Here is a 24,513-nt window from a genome sequence, read left to right as displayed (position 1 = left end):
ACCAAATGTATCAGAACCTCAGCCAAGCCACGCATCGAAGAATGAAAGTATTGAAATAATTTCAGACCGTATGGCCGGGCAATATGATGAACAACAGGCTGATCATTTTGAGCAGGATGGTCGACGAATCGCTGCTCGAGAGCTCGACGTCAGTGCAGTGAAGTCTGAAATCCCTCAAACCTATAAAGTCGCTACATCGCCTGATTAGAGATATTTTATTGAATAAGTATTTTGCATTTGAATAAGTATTAGCGGAAAATGTTCAAAATATTTGAAACACCGTGCAATCCTTGCTGTCCTTAATGCTGAAACTGTAAAGATAAACAACAAAATTATCCAAATGCTACTTACTGGGCAATGAGAAAGTTTGCAAATGTTTCGGTTCAATAATTAACTTATGTTTATAATAAATGTTTTATTGAATCCGAGCAAAGATCGGTCTCCCAGTACTCGTAAGAAACACATGGAAGGTCAAAAGGTGCTATTTGTTCCATCAGTTGCTATTAAAACAACATTTTTCCAAACTCTTAAGCTCTTGCTTGACATTATTTGGAGCAATTGATTACTCTAATTTGGTTTTAATTTTTGTATTCATTTTTATTACAAATACAACTTACTGTTTATGAAAATACCCCTGTCGTAGCAAACTTGCAGACTGAACGAATTTCCATTTGCCTGGTTGGATTTTCACTTAAATCTATTTATATGATATCAACGAGTACTGTACCTATGTTTGATGCTACAGGAAGCGCAATAAAGGGAAAGGGGAAGGGTAAAATAATTTTTTTGAGTTTGATCAAATTATCTTTATGAACAAGCAAACTACAACCCTTTACTCATTTTCCATAAGAATAACATAGGAATTTTTAATAATAATAAAAAAAAAATCTGTAACAAATATTTCCACAAAAAATTTCAATATACTTAATTCTTTGTTTTTAGCGAATTTCCCTATAGGGAAGTAGCTATTACCGTAGGTGGCACGGTAAGACCTAGACCCGGGACCGATTTACTTTTTCATTTTGATGTCCCCAGAGGCCAAAAACACCATTCGTTCAAATTTTTATATATGTATATATATATATATATATATAGACATATATATATATATATATATATACGTCCGTGAACGCGATAACTTGAGTAATTTTTGTCCGATTTTGATGAAATTTGGTTTAAAGGTGTAAAGCGGGATAAACTTGAATGAGTTCGCGAACCAGCACGATCGGACCATGGGAACGGGGCTTTACGGGGGATTTTATGGGGTAAAAATTGGTTTTTCTCACTTTTGACCCTCAAAACACAAAATTTCCCGATTTCTCTTTAGACCTTATTAAAGAGCTTAAAAAAACAAATAATTTAGTATATAAAAGTATTTTTGTTCGATTATTAGTAACGGAGAAAATTAAAGAAATTGTAAATTTAAAATTCCCATGTTATTCTTATGGAAAATATTGTCAAATGTTGTAGTTTGCTTGTTTGTGGATATATTTTGATCAAACTTGGCAAATTTATTTATTTTGTACTAAGCTATCAATATTTTACTCAAAAACACACTTTATTAGTTTCCTTGTAGCAGCAAACCTAGGTACTCGTTAAACCTAATGTTATTAAAATATATTTAACTGAAAATCAATTCAGACAAATGGAAATTCGCTTAGTCGTCAGGTTTGCTGCGGCGGGGGTATTTTAAGTTCTTCAAAATGGTTTAGAGATAAATTGGAAAATTTTATATTTTGAGGGTCAAAAATTAGAAAACCCTATTTTACCCCATAAAACCCCTCATAATACCCCATTCCCATGACCCGATCTCCTCGCTTGTTTGTGAACTCATTCAAGTTCATCCCACCATTATTCAGGTAACTTATAAAAGTTTTATAAAAACTCCACATGAAGGAGTGGCTCAACAAGTTTAAATCAGTGTAGCAGTTTTATCAGCTGATTTTAATGTTGCTTGGTAAACAATAACAAATAATTTGATGAGTCTCGTTAGAATCACAATGGAAGGTCCTATCAAAGCAGCACAGTGTGTGTGGAGAGGTTCTTTGAAACTAAGAATGATGTTGTTCAACGGAGTTTTTGGCCAAGATACAATAGAAATCCTCCTTTAAGTCCTACAATTAAGGTTGGTACTAGTTATTATAAGTTTGAATGAATAAAGGTCAGTTTCCATCCATCACAAGAAAGGGAACAGCCGACCCCGAGTTACCGAGGAAGATGTGTGTCGTGTTCAACCAATATTTGTGAACAGTCCATGAGATGTGCGGCAGAAGAGTAGCACACTAAACCACTACCGTACACAGAATCCTGAAATTGCTTTGATTCCGTGCTTATAAACTTCAAATTTTAACTTTGCTGAAATAAATTGACTCTTTTTATGGTTTGTGATTGGTCCGAAGACTTATTTGCGTTCAAATAATTGTAAATTGAAGTTAGGTAAATTCCTTTATTATGTACCAAAACTTGAAATGATTTCCTAGACTTTGATTGTTATAAAAGTTTTAGGGTTTCTTAAAGTTGTAAAGTTTTCTATTAACACCCTGTAAATGTTCCCAGAAAACCACCTAAATTTTTTGAACGGAGTAACGTAGAGAATCCATTACAGCCATAGACATCCTTGCAATAGTGAGGTCAAGGAAAGCGACAGTTTCAGTTTTCAGTTAGACGTTTTACTCTGATGTATAAATACATTGCACCACAGGAATGTATCACGGAATAGACTGGTGAAACCTATGCCATTTGAGACATCTCTTCCAATCTTATTTTCAAATCTTTCTGTGCTGCTGCATCATGTCCCAAAATGAAAATTGCAGCGTTCAATACTGACTTTGCTTCATCTTTGATGTCCTGCAAACAAAATATTCATTTAAAAGCTAAATATTTATTTTTCAAGCTATATTTGTTTTCATAGTTATAGCAATAGACAACGCTAACAAAATTTTATTTTGTAAAATTTTTTATTTGTGAAAAGCTTTTAACAGGTTTTATTAAAAATTTTTGACCCAAGCTTTCCTTGAGTATGGTTATAGAATTATAGTTGGCCGCTTAGATAGCGACCTCCTCTAGCATTAGTTAGCGTGCAGGTCGCTTTCTAAGTGGCCAAACTATAGTTGATCTCATTCAGTGACATATCAGTATCACCTAATTACTTTAACACTCATCTTTAACTAACTTTTCCTAAACATGCGCTACCGTATATTGTATCAGTGTTATTTACATTTAATTCCTCTAATCCAATCCCATCAGTTCTTAGATGTTCAGAGTCGTGAAACTATTACTGTAGAACACTTGATCTTAATAACTGCACATTTCAAGGATAAATTTATCCTTTTAATTTCTTCCGGATTAAATTAATATCACTCCTTCTGCAGCAGGTACACATGTAAGATTTTATGAGAAAATGAAGAATAAAGTTGTATTAACTATTTCATTACAATACAACACTATTGGGTCTTTTTACACACCTGGCATTGTGGATTACAGTTTTTTAATCTTCGATATTTTTCACTCAGCGCAGCATGTAGTTCCATTAGAATAAGTCCTGAAAAAGTGACTAATTATTAATGTATTATCAAATCCAAAAATTTTTGTCAGTATTCTTAAATGTTTAATTAAATCTTGTAAACCCCCAAATGAAGCATTCCAATGCCGTTGCCGACACAAAGATTTTATGTGAATCCATATTTTTACTTATTGCTCAATTCACTATTGAACTCTTTTCAATTGCAAACCATTTAAATTTTCAAAGTGAACAGAGTAATTAATTCAGTGTCATATTCTTTGCTCACTTTTCTTCACTCAGATGCCAACTATATTAACAATAAATTAACTTAGTTAAACTTTTCTTATCCTCACCTTTAGTGCGGCATTCTCCAAGATTAAGCAGTTCTAACAAATGTAGAATGTCTCTACAGCATCTGACTTTCAGGTCCAGTAGATCTTCTGAGAGTTCTAGAAAATGTTATATGATTTGTATTCCTCCAATTTTAGATAAGCATGTACAGCTTAAATGGGAAAGGTTTTATTTGTCAAGAGTGGGATAAGTGGATAAGTGTGATTCCTTGTCCTACACCCAATGGATCAGTTGATGTGAACAGATATAAGCAGTAGATTGAGTGATTGAATAATTTTAAATTTTTTCCCCAGTTGACGTAAGCTACACGATGATCAGTTGGGCTGGTGGCTTTCAAGTACTGATGTCAACCCATAAGCCAATTATCAAACTAAAAAATAAAATAACTAAGAAAATAACAAGACAAATTACACACCTGGCCAAGTGAAGGTAGGCTTGTGGCCAAGCTGCCAAACCAATCCTAGCTTCAGCTGCACTACGACTTGGCTCTGCGGAGGGAGTGAGCTGTCAGTGAGGAACTGGGCCACTGAGGGTGGTTCTGACAAGCTGAGGGTTTGTACCAAGCCACCCTGGGCGGCCTGTAACTGGGCGGCCTGCTTGGGTGATACCTGCAAGTGGATTTTAAAAATAGTAAGGTAGCAATTCATATGTATGTGTACACATTGATAGTTGAGATGGTTGTATTTGGACGTGGACGTTGTGGCTGAGGCAAAGGAGGACGTTTAAACAGGAGGAAGAGATGGGCTGGGCATGTTCTAAGGAAAGAGGACAACGGGGTAACGGAGTTCCTAGTCTACTTTTTCCATTAATCCTATACCAGGTCTTCAAAAAGTCTGACAACCCTTTAATATTTTTCTTATTAATTAAGGCAAAACAAAGAAACTCTAGAATTACACCCTCAGTGTAGTTACTGACTTTTTGGTCATTTAAACCATATTTGTTCGATTTGGGAGGACGTACTGTGGAGGAAGTCTCAAAAATCATAAATGTAAGCATATAGGTTGAATTGCCTCATTTTCAAGGTCTTTGTTAGAGAAACACATAGCCGCAAATCCGCCTGTAAAAAGGACGATTAGTTTGGAAATAGCAGCCTCAAAGTTTGTTAACTTTTACGTACCCGAGATTAAGAGACAGAAGTAAACACTCAACCGTGTTTTGATAGTGTTTTAACTTAGATAACTTCACAGCTGGAGTGTAGCTTGAGCGAAATATCACTAATGGTAAATTTAATTGTTAGAAAACACATCTCAGTTCTCACACTGGATATATTACGTCCACACCACTGGTGACATCATTAATTACCTTTTAATAAGTACTGTAACTTCTTTTAACGATATAACTAGATTTTTTTTAAAATTTCTTTACCAACCTCCATAGAGCAAGAGCCACAAAACCAAGGAGAATTCGGTTTCAGAGGGTTCCCCGGGAGAAGCAGACCTCGACACTGAACATCGGTACAAGGCAGACAGGATAGCATTGAACCAAACTCCTGTGGAACCACAGTAAAATTATGTGAGAGAATTACGAAAAAACTTGGGATAGAGATCTTTCCAGTCAGCAGTAACAAAACTCAAAAAAGGAGAAAAAAAGTAGTCTACGTATTATAAATTGAATTTAGTACTAATATTTATAAGAATTAGAATTAGAAGAACAAAATTGAATTAAGACCTTAAGGAATGCTAAATTTAAAATTTTAGTTCATATTACATACAAAAATAATTTTAACAAAATTACATTATCAGTTAAAATAGCAATGGTATCATAAACTAATATTTTACACTTAGTAATATTTCGATAACAAAGTACATTGATGTATTCAATTTTCAACTCTTCTCACAAACTTTAAGGGGTTACTCTGAAATAAAACCTCAAAACTTCTAGAAAAGAGAATTTACCTCAATTCTTAGATCTTTTTGCTCTCTGCAAAGTTCATACATACACTCTCATAAATGAGAATGATTAATACCAGCGTTTGATATGGTTTTCTCTTATTCTCATAACAATATGGTTACTCCATAACTATATGTTTTAAATATTAGTTTTCTACATAATACTACCATGTAATCAAAAAATATTTCATGTTGGAATACAACATTTCTGTTAAATCTGTTGTTGTTAGCTATTGTCATTTGACAATATGCTTACTAAAAGACCATTGACTATATATACCATAACGTTATGGTATGTAGTCAATGAAAGACTACTACTGTACTGTTTTCTCTCCAGTACTGGCGAAAATGCCTACTAGAAGGACTTGGACTTGGCCAAGTATTCGGCATTCCAGAGATGGGCCACTCAGCAGCTGAGACGATTTACAAAGAGCAAAAGAATAAACAGACAAAGCTTTTAGATACATTTTATGGCCTTAAACTAGACTCATAATGGTAAAATAAGGTTTATTTGTTTCAATGTATACAAACATAGCTTACAAGGACCCAAAGAAAATAACTCTCACTCTGGGAGATCCCCTGAATTCATAGCGGTTCTACTGCTTTTAAGATGACCTTATTGTATAATACAGTTTAACCATAGTATATATTAAAGTTACTGTTTAAGTATAATATTGACTCACTGTGGGGTCCACACAGCGAGAACATCTACAAAGAAAGTGTTTTGTCTTGGCCAGGTTTATCCTGCGGATGTTTGTGCTCCACAGCAGAACACTGTAAGAGGTCGTGACTTCTTCTCCTTTGGTAATAGCCCTGGCTGCTACTACCTGCAAACATTAACAATTTGATAAAGGTCCACTGAAGTAAATATACATGGAACAGATTAAAAGTTTTGACTGTTGAGTTACCACAATGAAAAGCCTAAACTGACACATATTCTTCCAAAAATTTGTTTGATGGGTGAGTAAGTGGTGTAGAAGTAACTAAAGATATTTTTTGTGTGAAATCAAACAAAATTTGAATAATAATGAATTGCAGTTCTAACACAGGGATTGTACCATTTTGTTTAGAGTCAAAAGGACTATTAGACCATATACTATAGTAAATACATTTTAATCAACCTTTCAAGCTGTTTTAGTGAAAATCCAATTTTTGTTATTTGATGGGTTAGTGATAAAATCACAGTGGAAAATTTAAATTCTGAAAAAGTGAGAAAATACATTTAGATATCGTAGATTAGTAGGTACCCTCATAAAAAATTCATCAATATTATGGACTACTAACAGGTGTAGTCTATAGCTCAGTACATCTACACTCACGGTACCTACGTCCAGAGTGCTCGCCGATTCAGATTCAGATTACTATATGAAGGTATTGTAAACCATTTTAAGTATACAATAACATTTAAAGCATTTTAAGTATGATCCGGAGGCTAAACAACTATTTTTAAACTCAAAACCCAAACTCAAAAATGTTGACACTAACAATACTTTCTCCATATACTTTGTATAGGGGAAGAAAATATTAAACACTTTATAAAAAACTAGAATATGGAATAGAAAGCCACTTCTAATACCTTCATAATTCCATTAGCGTCATAAACATGGCATGTGTTAGGACTGCACTCGTTGTTCATTATGGATGCCAGAGGGTACAGGCCTCGAAGGCTGGTTTGAGCACCGTCCTCAAACACTCGAAGAAACTCGAAAGAGTTTGTGTCCATGACACAGCAACACTGACGCATCCACTCCTCGTCTTCTCGCTTCAACTTGCCTTTCATGTGGTGCTTCATCAAATCAACCTTTAACAGTGACAGGATTGTAAGTTAACAATTTTAAGGAAAACAAATACAGATTTCAAATAAACGGTACTGAAAATTCCACTTAATATCTATTAATTTTTGTACGCTATATTTGTTCAAAATATTCACCTTATTTTTTTAGTAACAAATTTATGAGAAATTATCGTAAACAAAATTAAGGTTCATGGGGTAAAATTCCGGGCGATCCATTAGGTCTACCTATCAAATCTGCTTGACTTGGTTAAAAAGTTGGGGGTATTTGACTTAAATAACTAATTTTCATCAGCATCAGCGAATTCTGTCGTGGCTCAATTAAAAACTGTCTAACCTTGATATAACGAAAATAAACATAAATATAACATTTTACATGATATAACGAATTCTATCTCCTAGAGCTCTCCATAACAAACAAAGGACAACATTTTTTTCACCTCTATACATAATTTAATAATAAAACTTTAGATAATATCTAACCAATATATTATATTGGTAAAAAGTCAAAGTAACTGCCCTTTCCCTACACCTAGGTCAAATAACCAGGTTTACACAACGTATAGTGTAAGAAGTAATTGAATACTTACTTATCAGTTAGGTATAAAAATATGGAAACCTAACCTCAACACCATGGATCTTCCCAGTATTTCCTTGAAGACACTGAACAACTTCCCTGTCCTCTGGAGTTAGGAATAGGCATCTTAAGGGAGTCACAATCCCTACAAGATCTAGACGCCAACAGCCAGTAGGAAGGTCTATGTTGGAACTGGCTAGGCGACACTCCTCTATGTGAAGAGGAGATGCAGCACAGATGGGGCTGCAGACAGGCAGGGGACATCCAGCGGGGCAAGCGGCGACACGCCCCCGCCTTCCACAGGAACTGCACATGGGCTCATCTGGCTTGGCTCTGGGACCTGAATAACACTGATAGTTAGAAAGGCAGCGATTCTTTGCGTTGTTAGTTTTCATTTATCATGACCTTCAAAATGAGGGGTCACTCGATGGGCTTAGCATTCAACATTTTGAGTTTCCTCCGAAATCCCCAATAGGTTTGCGAACCAAGTAGCAATCAGGCTCAAAAAGTACTTTATAAAGTTGTTTTTTTTTGTTTTTTTTTTTGGGGGGGGGGTTGTATTGTAACGTCCGCAATAACCCTTTGAGCAAAATTAACTCACCATCAACAATGAAATTCAAACAAAGGATGCCATAAAGGTGTGCAGAGTTTAGTTTTTCTACTGTGAGCCGTACAAAATTTTCAGGAGGTCACAGACTTGGAAAGCTGTAAGTTAAATTTCACTTCTGAGAATTTCAATTGACTGCCATTTTTTACTGGGTTGAGATAGAGACTCCTAGTTTGCGTTGATGGGTTTCTTTTATCAGGATCTTCAAAATGAGGGGTCTCACCGTTTGAAATTTTTGAGCTTCCCCTAAAATCCCCCATCTTGGAGATGTACACGAAGCAGCGCTTATGCCCAAAAAGTACTTCATAACATGCCATAAAGGTGTGCAGAGTTTAGTTTTTCTAGCGTGAGCCGTAAAAAATTGAAAGGGGGTCTCCAGACTTTTTATTAACCCTGTATATATCTTCAAGAAGAACTGATAATATTGGAATTAATACTAATTTGAAATAAGAACTTCGCCAATATTTCTGAATTTTTAATTTTCATGAGGCCTTTCGCCAGCTATGCTGGCATCATCAGACACATCACAAAACTGAAGGTTATGTTTATGTTTACAAATACAATTATAAATTTTAAAGAATGTAACATATGGGTAGTTAAAAATAAAAACTATTCTGTTAAGTACATTTAGCTAAAGTTACAAAAATAAATCATATATGTTACATTACTAAATTCTAAATTTACAAAATTATAAGTTAATTCTACTTGATATTTCATTTTTATACATATATGATTTATTTTTGTAACTTTAGCTAAATGTACTGAACAGAATAGTTTTTATTTTTAACTACCGGTACCCATATGTTACATTCTTTAAAATTTATAATTGTATTTGTAAACATAAACATAACCTTCAGTTTTGTGATGTGTCTGATGATGCCAGCATAGCTGGCGAAAGGCCTCATGAAAATTAAAAATTCAGAAATATTGGCGAAGTTCTTATTTCAAATTAGTATAACCCTGTAAATTCATCCAAGTGGCTAATCCTAACCAACTAGTTATCTCGATCTGTGTCCTACTGAACTTCTACATAAATTTTAATAAAAAAATTCACTGAGTTTGATAAATCTATCTAAAGTCTGATGATTGTTGGCCATTAGTTTTTGCCAATGGTAATTATGTAACTATGTAAACTAATCCAACCGAACCTAACCTAACCTAACTTAACCTTACCTAACCTAACCAAACTTAACCTAACCTAAACTAACCTAACCTAACTTAGAAACTTAGGTTAGGTTGGGTTAGGTTAGGTTAGTTTAGGTTAGTTTGTCAATAACATGAGTACTGTACCTATGTAAACTAACCCAACCTAACCTAACCTAACCTAACCTAACCTAACCTAGGATAATAACCTTACCAGAGTTAGTGGGTGGGTGGGTATAACTCCCCGGCGGCCGTGAAAAAGTAGTGAGGGCGAAATCTGTAGTGGTAGCGTGCTTTGAACAGGTACTCCGCCAGGTAACCAATGAAATGTTTTTCAGCCCTGCCGTACTTAGGTATAGCTGCCCGGATATCGCGCCAACGTCTCTCGATGTTATTAGTATGTGCCCCAGAATCCGGGTCCACAAAGTTCTTACTGTGGTTCACTGTTAGATATCTGAACCTGCTTCGTAGCGTATAGTACGCCCGCCAACAATCAGTAATTATTATTGATCCCGGTCATCGACATATAAAACTAACTGGATCGGCTGCTAGGCTTTGCGACCCGAGCCAACGCCCGGGGTTGCGTTTTAGATTTTGCAGGCGTCATGTGGGATTAAGCGTCTCGCTGCGCCACATCTTAGCATTGTCGCGGCCAGGACGGTGCACTTTATCCAGCCCTTTACTCTCTACTAAAACGTTGTAAGGCATTTTAATAATCAATTTTCATGATCTTTTGTACAAGTAATAAAAGTGTAAAAATAACGCTGTGAGTAACCGAGTTTGGGTACCACAATTAATAAATATTAACTGACGGCGGATATTTCACACTGAGGTTTCTGATCAAATATAATTTTAATTCCGATTTTATTTTTTTTTATGATGGAATAAAAGTAATAAAATAGTACAATTAAGAAACCTTTATGACTTGGTTCTTTCTTCACTTACTACTCTAACGAAACCAATTATGTTTCAATGTTGCAATACAAAATAGTCTATGTTAAAAAATGGGTTTTATGAGTTTCTCGTAAAATACAAAATATTCTGGGGTAAGGTATTAGTAACAACAAGGTTAGATTGTATAAAAAACATTTTATTTAGGAAACTTTGTAAAACAAAGAAACATATTTAGCCTAAACATTGCTAAAAAGAATAAGCTTATTTAACTTCTGCCGCATACCAAGCTTTGTCAGAGAAGCTTCTGCTGTTTTAGGTTTACGCTTAGAAATTTTGTGGCATATAATTTTGTTAAACATAATACCAATTAATTTGATTAATTTCATGTCATGGCTTTCCTCGCTAAATTCATTATTACCTTTATGATTAAGAAAAACGTTACCAGCAAAGGTTCTACATGCTAATAAAATAGTTTTTGAAGCATCAAATATTTGCCAATCCTTGGAATATGCAACAATTTGATTGTACATGAACTTAACAATTTTCAGTACATCTGGCGAAGCCCTGATTAATTTTCCTTTTTATAGAAAATCAGTAAAATTAGTGCAAGTGCTTGGATTTGAATCGCCAGTTACCAAAAGATTACACTGCATTCTTCACATTTCAGTTTAGGATCCAACTTTCGAATAACATAACCACAAATATAATATAGTACATTGTCTTTATAGTAAGACGACTCTTCTATGCCTTCTAATTCTATATCATCAGCATCATCGGTTTCATCACTATGTCCAACTACTTGGGAATTCGTTGAAGCTCATTACAGAACTTTGTTGATAGAAGTCAAATGATAAGCAATTGCCTTTATCAGATGGCTGGACACTATAGCGAAACATAAGTTTTCTCAAAGCCCACTGGAACTGTTTCACATTTGGATTATTGTTATTTCCTCCTTGAGATCTTATACAGGAAAATAAGAATTCCAGGTGGTCTTGAGAAAACTTGTACGTTAATATGTACTTAAATTCATGCTCCTCTGATAAACTTTTCATCAAAATATTTATCGTGAGGATGTTGGTGATAAAGCCGAGAGCAAACGTTTTCCTGGCATGATTGAGAATAGGAACTTTTCCAATTTTCAAACAGGTTAAATAGTTCAAACATTTCTGTAGCATACCATTTATATACTCTAAATTGTCATTCCGTATCGGTGCTTTGAAATTTGAAAATTAAGACTGAGGGAGGTTATTGTAACACGCACTTGCGCCCAAGGTCAGGTGTCGACAACACGGTTTCGCGCGCTATATCCCACATGCTGCCTTCAATTTGCCCATGCGGCAACCCCGATACACACCTGTATTGGCTCGGAAAGCTCTACACGAGCCTTACGGCCTGCGCGCAATCCAGTTAGTTTTATATGTCGATGATCCCGGTCGGACGTACTTTCGAACAAGTTTAACGAGGGTCTGCCTGGTACGGTCGGGCACAGGGATAAAAAAGCTTTCCCCAGTTCCTCTTACTACCCCTCCCAGTACCCACTGCCCTTTGACTAGCCTACCTCGGTTGTACTTGCGTTTGCCGAATTTTGCTTCGTCGATTTCGACAACGCAACCGGGCCCACCTAACCTTTTTTGGTGTTGTTTATTGTGGAACTGCAGGACCTCTCGATAAAACGAAAACCAGTCAACAGCTGTGTTTGGCCCAATGTCAAGGGTGGTTTGGAGGAAAGTTTGCCGGGGAGGATTTTGGTGGAGCAAGTAAAGTACTATCCTCCAAACTTTAATTTCACATTCAATTTCACCCTTAATAACACGGTGTTTCACAAAAAAATCAACAACTTGTCTTTCGCTGTAACCCGCCCCGTCCCAAAAGTTACACTCACAGTCCACACATGGCAAATTGACAGCCATTTACGACCAAAAACGACAAAAACTAACTTAACACACTACATTTACAACAGAATAATACTAGGGTTGCTTTCAGAGAGGTGAAAGCCAGTTGAGCGGAACAAACGTGATTTAATATTTGTATAAGTAACTAAATGTAAAAAGGTCAATAGATTTATTTACTAATGCTGGTTTTAAAGATTAAAATTATAATAACTCAAATTTACCTCTTCGAGAAGTGCATTATGGTAGTTTTGACCAGGAAAATATTACAGTAGTTGGAATCTGATATTAACATCCAAAAAGTAAAGTATAAAAATGAGAAAGGTAATTTAACATTCAAATGCAACGGCTACATTTTTCACCCTTACAATCGGTTAAAGTATTTAAGTATAAACAAAACAGTAACTATAAAAAAACGAGTATTAAAGTATAACAACAGGAGGGGAAATTTGACATTTAAATTCAACCGTGCAACATAAAATGGCTGGAATGTAGGCCTAAACATAAGTAATAAGTAAAATCGCATTCAGCTGATTTAAGTGAAAACAGAATAATATAATAAGTAGGGAAGACATGCCTTAAATATACAATGTAGATAATATAATTAGAAATTAGTAGCCTACTTCTGGACAGGCCTAGACAATTATCCATACCGTGGTTAAAAGTGTACTTCTATAAGCCCAGGTTTACTTATCAACGGTTGTAACTGGACGTATGTATAGTCCGTGGCTTGGCAATCAAATAACAGTATTTGTATAGGATGGGCTACTGTTAGACTATCAACATTTGAAATAACTGAATTGTTACCAAATTACTGTTTCACAAAATGCAGATTCCATTTTCAGCCCGAGCCATTAAAATGAGGATTTGCCGAACAATTATTAATATTACAGAATAGTATATAATGATATACAACTTTTCACATTCCATAATTATATGTTAGTTTTGCTATGGTCAAAGGTACAAATCCAAATGTTCTCTTTTCTTTTTGTCAGTATGTAATAATTTGCTAGAATCATTGACTTTATATAAAGTCAAAGCTAGAATACTGTAGATGGTTTGTTAAGTTAAGACCATATGCAAGCATTTTTGAAATCGTTTCCCCGTTTAACCTTAACCAACTATTCCATTCCAAAAGTTAAAAAATTATATGGTGCAACACAAATAAACAACCCGATCGCCTACCTATAACCTACACTATACCTTCCTAATCTAACCTTACTTCAAAACACTTAATGTAGTCACGAATACTCATAAACCCCGACCTACCTCCCCACATGCCTAAATCAGTGTTCAATCTGCGTTTTATCAATAAGTGTAATAACTTACTGTACCGTCGATGTAATTAAACATAATATAACCTATGAGGTATTATCGGATTAGATACCGATTTCGATGCGGTTCGATATATCGCTTATTAAATCCTGATTTCTAACATTGGCTGTTTCTAATCAGCTGGCAACACAAATAGGTTCCCAAGAAAGTAGTCACCGGTCCGTATCCCTCCGCTCCTTGTTTATGCTCCGCGCATTGAGAAAGTAGTTCAGTATATTTTCTCGATTTTCAGTGAATTCCGTGCCTTAAAAAAATGTTTTAACGGCATTTTCTTGTTTATTAAAATCATAGGAATGGTTTAAAATCGTTTAAAAGAAAAGTATAGAAAGTTCAGAAATACCTTATGATTCTCTTGTTTACATTTTTCTTGTAAACAAAAAAACTGTCATAGCTACTTTAGTCCCATAAGCCCAATGTTAAAAATTTTAAATTTTAAGTTCGTTTTAAATTGCATTAGCATTATCTAATTGAAATTTGTTTGTTTACAAACCATCTCATTATTAGTCTAAGTAGTCTTGTTAAGTTTGGCTGAAATGTGTTCAGCCGTTATTGAGTGATGGTGTTATATTGTTTGCATTGAAGTTGATCCCAAAGAGCTTCGCTCGCTTCGCTCGCTCCGCTCAATTAAGGAGTGAGGAAGGTATGGTACTTAGAACCAGAAATGTTTACATTTATTAATTTGTATTGTTGTATTGTTGCGTGTTGCAGACATATGGTTTGTGAACCATAACTTACTCTCACTCTGAGTTATCAGCTGGCCTGCTAATGAATACTTCAATAATATTATATTTTTATAACCTTTGTTATTTAAATATGGCCCGCTTTTCCGGTGATGTTTTACTTAATAGTGGTCCGATCGTAATAAAAATTACATATTCTTGTTCAGGAGGAAATTCCGCACAATTTGAGTACCCACAACATGGGTTTTGAGCAAAAAAATATTTTTCCCGTTTTTCCCATTTTCCGGGAAAACGGGACGTTTCCGAAAAAAACGACAATCATTTTTGAAATCAGCGTGAAATTTCGACCATTTTGAAAAAAAAAATTTAATTTAGCGTGAGGTCCGGAGGTCGATATAATTACCAATTGTTGTACAATGCATTCCACTGTTGTAGTTTGCGATTAACATAAAGCTAAAACAATAATTAGAGTTTCTAACTTACCAATGCATGAAACTCAAAAATACCCATTGAATTAATCAAAATGAATCTCACACTTTAACTACTAACAATTGATTAACTTAATATTGTAGGGGGGAAATTATTATGGTGCTTTCCAATAATGATGGGTACTGTTTGTATTTGTAGCCTATTGTAAAATTCGGAAAAAAAACTGCATCAAAAAGATTCTCACGTTTACAAATTAAACCTCTATGTGTGAGATGCTAAGTTTCCTGGTGCAACCTCATTGACCTTTCCATTTCCTGGCAAATTTTGTGCCAAATCCAACCAACTGGCTTTAACTTTTTGGCACCTACCTATCAACACGACCATCAAGAGCGCCTTAAACTTGGCTGTCTGCTCAATTGCTTAGTCTTCTAGTGGATATGGGGCGTTTAAACTGAACAATCATAAGACAATTAACACTTAATAACAGATGGCAGCGTCAGTAAAATATTGCTCTTTCAAGTTAGAAATTTTTCACACCAGTGAGGTTTTATTACCAAAGTCATGATTTAATTTTAGGCTAACACTTAAAATTATTTGTAACGCTTGCGACAAACATAACCCTTCAAATATTATCATCACTTCATATATAGGGATTTTTAGAGTCGTATAACATCAGAAAAATTATACATGTTTAGTAGTAAATCTACTGGATAGTATAGGCTACTGCTACTGCAATTAAGTGGATGAAAATTAAATTTATGGAATATTTTTTAGGTAAACTTTTTATGTTAGAGTATTTCCCTCAATCACAAAGTAGGTTTGCAACCTAAATTTAAAATATATTTCCCTGATGCAATCAGTTAAGTGGTATACCAAACCTACCGCTAATGATGAAAAGCTTTTTCATTGGTGTAGTTTGTCAAAGTTGTGGCCTAACCACAAGAGTAAGCTTCCTGAGTCGGTGCGACAATATTTGCCTCTTAAAGATGACTTAAGTGGTTAATAACCTATTGTAATAGCTCATTGTTTTAAGAACAAAGTATAGTCATTCAGAAGGTATGATAATAAATTAAATTTACAGAAGGTGGTGTTATCCGCACTTAGGAATGAACAAAACTCAGCTCAGGATCAAAAACTAAATGTATTAGCCAAAATGAACTCACAAACCTCAGATGTTTCACAAATATTTCCAGCTAAGTATGCAAATCAAGAGGAAAAATACTCTTTAACAAAGGTGGTTGTTAGAACTGTTGAAACAAATCAATGACACATTTTTCTTCACTTTCAAACAGTAGGCTACAATTCTTCAACGATCACACTCCCCAGCAGCGCATGCCGTCTTCAGCACGTGCTCGGCCTCCTTCACCCCTACTTTGGCCGCATGTTTGATCAACTCATGCGCCTCCCCCTTGCGCTCCAGCCGATGGAACCCCTGGATATGCGCCACCCCTAGGTTGTAGCTAGCATGGCCGTGGCCCTGCTTAGCGGCCTCCTTGAACCAATAGAACGCCGTCGTCTTGTTCCTCACCACTCCTCTTCCAGTGTAGTACCGCTGACCTAGGATGTGCTGCGCGTCCTGGTCCCCCATGGTCGCGTAGAACCTCAGCGCCTGGACGTGCACGTACTCGTACTCGTAGATCACGTAGCCCATCAGGCCAACGAGGAGAATCATCATCGCCAGTTGGAGGTTGGTGAAGGTCACTTCGTCCTCGAGGTACTTCTTCTGGACCGGCTTGGCGTGCACGGGCTCTTCAGACTCTGATTCGGAGGACATTTTAACGTAAGTTCACACAAGATCGATAGACTCAATAAAATAATTGTGGATGTTTGTTTTTATAAATCAGATGGTTAATTATTGTGGTGTTAATTTAATCACAGGTTAAGAACAATTTTTCAGTCGTCTGCAGATAGACATTTACGTCGTTGATTAAATAGTTTGATATTGTGATGAGGTTACAGAATGTGATTACACAATGTGAAAACATTGAATACACATGCATATAAACATTACGTATTGGTAAAGGTATATCATATTCTATAATTTATATGTTATACCTCATATTGCACGTCGAGTACATAGTCATTACTGGTTTGTTTTATGATATTTACGTTTAAGAGGTATTATGGTGCAAACCTTTAGAAATCACACAATTTGGTTATAAATCCATATAGTTACAGTCAAACAGCCGATCAAGGAATAATTGTGTATGCTATCTACTGTATTTATGGCGTATAATACTGTAAAAGAGTTGATAAACTACATTAAACAGGAATATTCTTTCATACGATATTAAATTTTTAAATTTCCACTGTATCCTATAATAGTCCTTAATAAAACTTTTTACCAAAACATTCTTAACTTTCTGATATTTCCCCTATTGTATTAAAAATGCCAACAAATGCAGTACACATACTCTGAATGTTGAAAATTGTCCTAGTGTTTGTCCTAGTTAAAAAAGGCCGAGTGAAATAAATCCTAAAATAACACAAACTAGCGCACTTGTAGATTCTCTCATGGATTCTCTCCATAAAAATAGCAGAGAATAAGCACATGTGACACTACAGTATAAAAACAATCAACCTTTTCAATCATATTCATGTGCACTATTTGCAGCCAAGTTGGAAATATCTTTCCTATTCCAGCTCGAGCCATTGTTAAGATGAGTTTAATCAAGTTTAATGGTCTGCCGATTTCTTGGGAGGCTTTTTGGCAAAGGGCGGCCGCAGGTCTGATTTAAGGGCCAGAAACAGGGAACAAACGACGTTGCCCTCGATAGTCAAACATCAGCTGTTCACTGCCATTTACATCTTACAACCGACGTTGGCATTGTATTAGGCGTCACTTGGCATTCCACTTACATGCCAAATTAGAGTTGAACCGCGCGATTAGCAAGATGGACACGATAAATAAATCTAGTCTTTGGCCTTGACAAAAGTTTATGTTGAGTTTGATGCAGTCTTGTTGAGTTACCACTTTAAGTGATAAACTGTGTAAATCTGTTGCTGTTTTTATATTTATTGATCTGAGTTTTAGTTTCAAAGTAGTAGTGTGGCTAGTATAGTCTGTAGATCGTTGAAGCTTCGTCCATAAGAGCCTGGGTTAAATAGATGAACTCACCATAATAGCTTTGGCTATTGCTAGAAGGACCATTGATATCGTAATCCTGTAGCCAGTTAAAATACCCCCGCCGCAGCAAACCTGCAGACTAAAAGAATTTAAACTTGTCTGATTACATTTTTACTAAAATATTTCCATAAATAACACATATTTATTCCCAATTAAAATACAGTAACATTAGATTTAACGAGTGCATAGGTTTGCTGCTACGGGAAAGGTAAAAAGTGTTTTTTCCAAAGGTCAATAGTATAGGATGAAATAAATAAATTTGCCAAATTTTATAAATATACATCCATAAACAAGTAAACTACAACAGTTTTCATTTTCTCCATAAGAATAACATAGGAATTTTTAATTACACTATTTTTTTTATTTTCTCCGTGACCGTTAGGCATACAACAATGCTTCAATATACTACATTATTTCCATTTTAACCTCTTCAAAACGGTTCCAAAAGAAATTGCAAAATTTGTAGTTTTTAGGGTAAAAAATGGGAAAACCCCATTTTTACCCCATAAACCCCCGTTCCCATGTCCGATTATGCTGGTTCGCGAAGTTTTTCGGCCTCAAACCATAACATTTCCCAATTTCTCTCTAAACCGTTTTGTTGAGCTTGAAAACCAAATAATTTAGTATACCTATTTAAGTATTTTTGTACGGTTATTAGTTTCGGAGAAAATTATGTATAGTTTTAAATTGCTATGTTTCTTATTCAGAATAAGTAAATTGATGCAGTTTATACAGATTTATAGATTTTTATTTCGATCAAACTTGGCCAAATTATTTATTTTATATTAAGCTATTAACATTTTAGTAAAAAAACACACTTTATTACCTTCCCGGTAGCGACCAATTAAACCCAATGTTATTTAAATAGTGACTAAATCTGACATGTTTAAGGAAATATTATAGTGACAATCCAATCAGGCAAATAGAAATTAGCTTACTGCAGATATGCTGAAGCGGAGGTATTTCTTTTTCTTATGAACCATGCTTTATTTTAATGGCTATGCAGTTAATTTACAAAGATCTGATGTAAAGTCTAACTTGCTCACGAGTTATATAAAAACGTCTTTGTCTAGCAGCTCAGAATACACCATAAACTGAATGTAAACCAATTTCTAAAAATAATATAATTTTAAGGCAAGGAGAGCTCTCACAACTTAAAGTCATACACTATATCCCCATACTTGAAAACTTGATGATTTGCGTTGTTTGCTATTGCACCTTCTTGGGCCATTATGTATCCATGATCATAGACAACAAGAATTAAATATAGACCATCAGCTGTGCTGCGGTTACCATAGGTTCTAGCGCACACCGCTGGGAGCGCCATGTAGTTACGTACGCGCTACGTAACTAAACGGCGCTCCCAGCGGTGTGCACCAGAACCTATGGTAACCATGGTAACCATAGTACAGCTGACAGTCTATAGTTCATTCTTTTTGTCTATGCCATGATGCAATGCATTTTAACAATCAAATATTTTGTTCAATTTTCATACAACTTTTGATTTTTTATACAATATATTAGTCACTGCATACAATAATTTTCATACAACTTTTGATTACTTATACCATAGTCATATTAGTCACTGCAATAACATACTAAAACAAATATACAATCAAGTCACAATTAATTCTCATTCCTGTTAATAAGCTTTTTGTGAGCTCAAATGGTATCGGCTTCGTAGCCTACTGTCTTGCAGGTATCCTATGGTTTTATGTAAATCGCAAAAATATACGTAGGCTATTTCTTTAACAACTGTGTTAGTGTAGGTAGTCTAAACAAAACAGCTGACAGAAACATTATTAAAAATGATGTAGTTCGTTTGTGTATGTATACCCTAATTTAAGGGGGACATTTACCATTTTACATATCTCCAATGTAAATAAATTATCGCTAAATAAATAATGCTAATGTTTGTTGTAACACGGAAGGCAATTAGGTGATGTTTCAAATTTTTTTCTATGTTTTATTATATTTGGTAATGGTATGATTGTTGGTAGGCCTGGTATATGGTATAATTTTGGTTGGCATAAAATATGCCATATACCTATTTTAAATTAGGATGAATACAGGTTGGCATGACTAAAATGCCCCCACAGCAAACCTGCAGACTTCCCGAATAGCGAATTAGCATTTCCAGATAGTTATTTGAAATAATGAATTGTACACAGAGTTTATAGTAATATCAATTGGATTTATCAATAGACTACCTACATAATTATTTTCAAATATGTTACCTTAAGATAAAACATTTTTAACACCATTTATTTTAAAACGTACTCTTGAAGTTTTGCAATTATTCAACTCTTCAAGTAGTTTTATTCGGTACGTTTTATTCAGCAAACCAACAAAATAATTTAAGGTATGAAAACCTATTCAGCACTAATGCTGTAATTCATAAACAATTAAGAAAATAGCTCCTCCTCAAATCCAAGCCAATAGAATAAAAAAGGTACTTACCCCAGACTACCGGCCTGTCATGGAACACTAGGTCTCCAGGTTTCAAGTCCCGGGTGGCGAAGACCCCCCGGCCACCGATGTTGGAGGGTTGGATGGTCCAGGAGTCCTCGTCTACGCCAAGTGTTCGTCTCAGGTAGGCTCGGAGGGTAGCCTCTGTTCGGCCACACATTCTCACAACTTACTGACCACTAATCTATGCGCGCCGATCCACCCTGGCGCATGCGCAATTCAGACCACAACACATGACAACTATTGCTTTAGATGTCGTACTGTGCTCTAAAACTATAATCATTAAGTTCTACACGGTATATATAAGCAATACAAAATTGTTTTGAAAATAACTCAGTCAATTAAAATAATATCCGGTTCGAAGGACCAAATTCTTTACTTATTAAGTTATCGTTTCGTTTTTATTATTTTGTGCGTTTCAACGTCAGCTGATATTTTAGTTTTAAAGGGAATGGTCTGGAATAAGCCAAGTTTTTTTTGGAAAATATATACTGTACTTTGGTTTGATAATTATCTATCTTGAAGAATCAACATTATAAGTTTTGGATACAGAAGTAGTCATCCTCTATAGACTTGCTGAATGCAATCTTTTTTACAAAAAAGGACATAGTTGATTGAACAGCTTAACGAGTGCGCTACAGTCTAAAATTCTGTATCGCCCTTAGGTTTTGTTTCTGTAGTTAATGTGATAAATGATGCTATGGTTTACAATACGCATTTTTCAGCTCGGCTTGGTCAAAAAGTATCACAGAAATTGTTAATTTTTGTCAGCGCACTTTGCCGGTGACCCAATTAAACTAACTATGTTTTAATTTTAAAATGGCTACCTACAACCATAGATGAAACATATCCAACCATTGACCTTTCGATGCTATAGCGGACATCCTATCTATATCGGAACAGCTGCAGCTAATTTATTGACTAAAAAAGGACATAGGTGAACGAGGCCACTCACCGTTTCCTAAGGTAACAAATAAATGGTATTACGCCCTTAGATTTTGTTTCTGTGACATTTTATGCCATTGCTTTGGTGAACGATATCTTTCTTTCAGTTTGGCTTGGTTAATTGTGTAAAGTGTTAGCAATACTTCAAACAGGGTTATTATTTACCCAGTCATCAATACATATGTGTTCGTTACTTAGTAATATATTCTACTAGCAGAGTACCCGCCCTTCGTATGGGGTTGGTATATAAGTATAAAACTAGTGAACCTGTGCGGCTCAATGCCCCGCAAAAACATATGAATTTAGAAAACAAATTCATCGTGTTATATATTGACTCGTCGAAAATTAAATACAGTAATAATAAAGTCTTAGAAGGGAAGCAATCCAGCCATTTTCTAGCTGTATGCGTATTATATTTAGTAAATTAATAAGTGTTCAAGTTCAAGTATGTTACATGGTAGTTATTTTTTAAGATTCTTAAAAACACATTTAACAAAACATTTTATCATATCAAACCAATAGGCAGTGAATGTAGCATATACCTATGTGAGGGTCATAAAATGCTGCTTGAAGAAAACACTTTTAAAAATAAACACTGAAAAACAATATTTTTATCACAAAAGCACTTCCATAAATACTACGATTTTAGTCTTAAAGTTACCTTCAGGAATATTACCCTGGTCAGAATTTTCCGTAATGAATATGCTTATCCTACTATTAAAAGATGTAGCCTTACTTAAAACAACATATACAGTATATAGTTGTTGCTCATGACTGAAATTGGTCTGGCTAAGAACATTGCTGCTCTTTAATTAAAGTACTTTTGCTGCAAATGCCAAAGATAACAGAAATTAGCATCTTTCCATTTTAAAAGGTAACTTTGTTTCAGACGGGCAAATCTTTTATCATCGAAATCAAAATATGTCCCTACTCACTTGTTCCATGTTAGGACTTTACTTTCTACTTTACATTGTTGTTAACCGTTCTGATCACACGAAGCCTCGTGCCATTAATGAGCCCCTTTTTGATGTATTAATATCAATAAAACCGCTGACTCCTTTTATTAGTATAATCTGTGTCTTGGCAATCCACTGACCTCTATATTTAAAAACTCAGTTGGATTTTCTAGATGGGTGCCTCTGCCTTCGACTGTTTTCAAGGATCCACTCTTCCCCTTGGCATACTGACAATTAATTACCTAACTTGTAAAGTTCATGTAGTAATTCATTAATACTGTTAGTATATAAAGAAAATTAGATAAAAAGTACTTGGCTTGGTGCTTTCATAACTGCAAACTCAAAATACACCCACAAGTAAAAAAGAATCAAGTTATTGGTTAAAAAAACTATGTTTATGTAAAAACATTATTCACATGAAGTAGATGATTTGTTTGATTTCTCGATCAGCTGTTTCAAAGATTTGTGATTTTAAATACATCAATTATTATAGTAAAGTTTTCTAAATATGGTAACTTATTCTCAACTAAATTTTACTATTCCCAGCATGAAAATAAAGTAGTGAGATCCGTTATGAGTAAAGTTTAAGGCACACAATCATTGATTGAAATGTAGTATACATTAACAGTCATAATACATAGCAATTATTATTTAGTAGACTTTGACTATTTTCAAATAACAAACATATGTTTCTGTAAATAAAAATTATCTCCCTTGTTATCCTTATGGAGAAATACGAAACTTTAAAGGGCCCCAGGGCCTCACTCTCTAATTATTTCCTTAAAAAGAAGGTTTCCTGCACAACTTCACGTTACGCTCTTTCCAATGACACCAAAAACATGTCAATCGGTTCAGTAGTTTCGGAGGAGTAATTGTCACAAAAATCGTGCTTGCGTATTAAATAAGTACTAGAGGTCGTCCAGTGGTCGAAACTCGACCAAAAATATTTAATGTACAGACTTCTTTATTTTCATTCCACACTTTGAATAGAACATGTGATTGGAGTTTCTTCCATTTGTTTTGATTTTCTGTTTATATTTCGTTGTTATTTCGTCACCAGCATGGCAACTCATAATATCCATGTTAAATTTTTCAAAATTTTTAATTCATTTTTTGTGCTTATTTTTGAGCCTATTTAAATTTATAAAGGGATTCTGCACACCTACAGGAAAATAGCTTTCTAACAGTATGCGTGGATTTTCCCTACGATGCACACGAGCTGAGAAAAAAGGTTTTAAAGAAACATGCTTGCCTATTAATATATAGATAGATAGATGCTTATTGCAGTTATACTCAAGCTTTGTGTTTGCAATAAGAGAGGACACAATTTGATAAAATTTGCTTTTTTAAATTTACAGTATTCTATAGTATTACACATACACATCTACCATAGCACAATACAATACCATAGCCATAAACAATCCTACTTTGACAGTTCTCATTGCGAATCACCGTTTTTTTTTAGCGAATTTCCCATATAGGGAATAAGCAATTACCGTAGTACTCATGGACGCGACCTGGACGCGGGACCGATTTTTTTTTTCGTTTTGAGGTCCCTAGAGGCCAAAAACACCATCCGTTCAAATTCATATATATATGTGTCCGTCAGCACGATAACTCGAGCAAAAACTATCCGATTTGGATGAAATTTGGTACAAACGTGTAGACGTACGTTTATTCGAACGAGTTCGCGATCCAGCATGATCGGACCATGGGAACGGGGGTTTACGGGGGGTTTTATGGGGTAAAAATAGGTTTTTCCTATTTTTGACCCAAAAAACATAAAATTTAGCAATTTCTTTCCAAACCATTTTGTAGAGCTTAAAAAAACAAATAATTTAGTATATTGAAGCGTTATTATGCGCCTAATAGTTACGGAGAAAATTCCAAAAAATTGTAAATTTAAAATTCCCATGTTATTCTTATGG

The 24,513-nt window shown here is 34.9% G+C and overlaps 1 protein-coding gene across 1 annotated transcript; it reads right to left on the bottom strand.

Annotated features, from left to right (window-relative positions):
• Window positions 1–2,647: 2,647 nt before the first annotated feature.
• Window positions 2,648–20,851, bottom strand: LOC129001571 (SET domain-containing protein SmydA-8-like). The gene is made up of 9 exons (XM_054428912.1): window positions 20,676–20,851; window positions 8,159–8,451; window positions 7,319–7,543; window positions 6,426–6,569; window positions 5,223–5,342; window positions 4,269–4,461; window positions 3,856–3,951; window positions 3,465–3,541; window positions 2,648–2,847 (listed from the first exon to the last, which is right to left on the bottom strand). The coding sequence occupies exons 1-9, from the start codon at window positions 20,842–20,844 to the stop codon at window positions 2,731–2,733; spliced, it is 1,434 nt and encodes a 477-aa protein (XP_054284887.1). The 5' UTR covers window positions 20,845–20,851; the 3' UTR covers window positions 2,648–2,730.
• Window positions 20,852–24,513: the final 3,662 nt, after the last annotated feature.

The sequence above is a fragment of the Macrosteles quadrilineatus genome, unplaced genomic scaffold, assembly GCF_028750875.1.
Source record: "Macrosteles quadrilineatus isolate MER2022 unplaced genomic scaffold, UCM_ALF_1.0 Scaffold_8__2_contigs__length_117827958, whole genome shotgun sequence".
NCBI classification, from domain to species: Eukaryota; Metazoa; Arthropoda; class Insecta; order Hemiptera; family Cicadellidae; genus Macrosteles; species Macrosteles quadrilineatus.
The sequence above is the reverse complement of the archived record's forward strand: the minus strand, read 5'-3'. Positions and strand labels throughout refer to the sequence as shown.

Coding starts and splice junctions, on each gene's coding strand:
- LOC129001571 (XM_054428912.1), bottom strand. CDS start 20,844: ATGTGTGGCCGAACAGAGGCTACCCTCCGAGCCTACCTGAGACGAACA. Junction 4,462..5,222: donor GTGGCTCTTGCTCTATGGAG/GTTGGTAAAGAA, acceptor ATCCACTTGCAG/GTATCACCCAAGCAGGCCGC. Junction 3,542..3,855: donor TGGAGAATGCCGCACTAAAG/GTGAGGATAAGA, acceptor TCACTTTTTCAG/GACTTATTCTAATGGAACTA.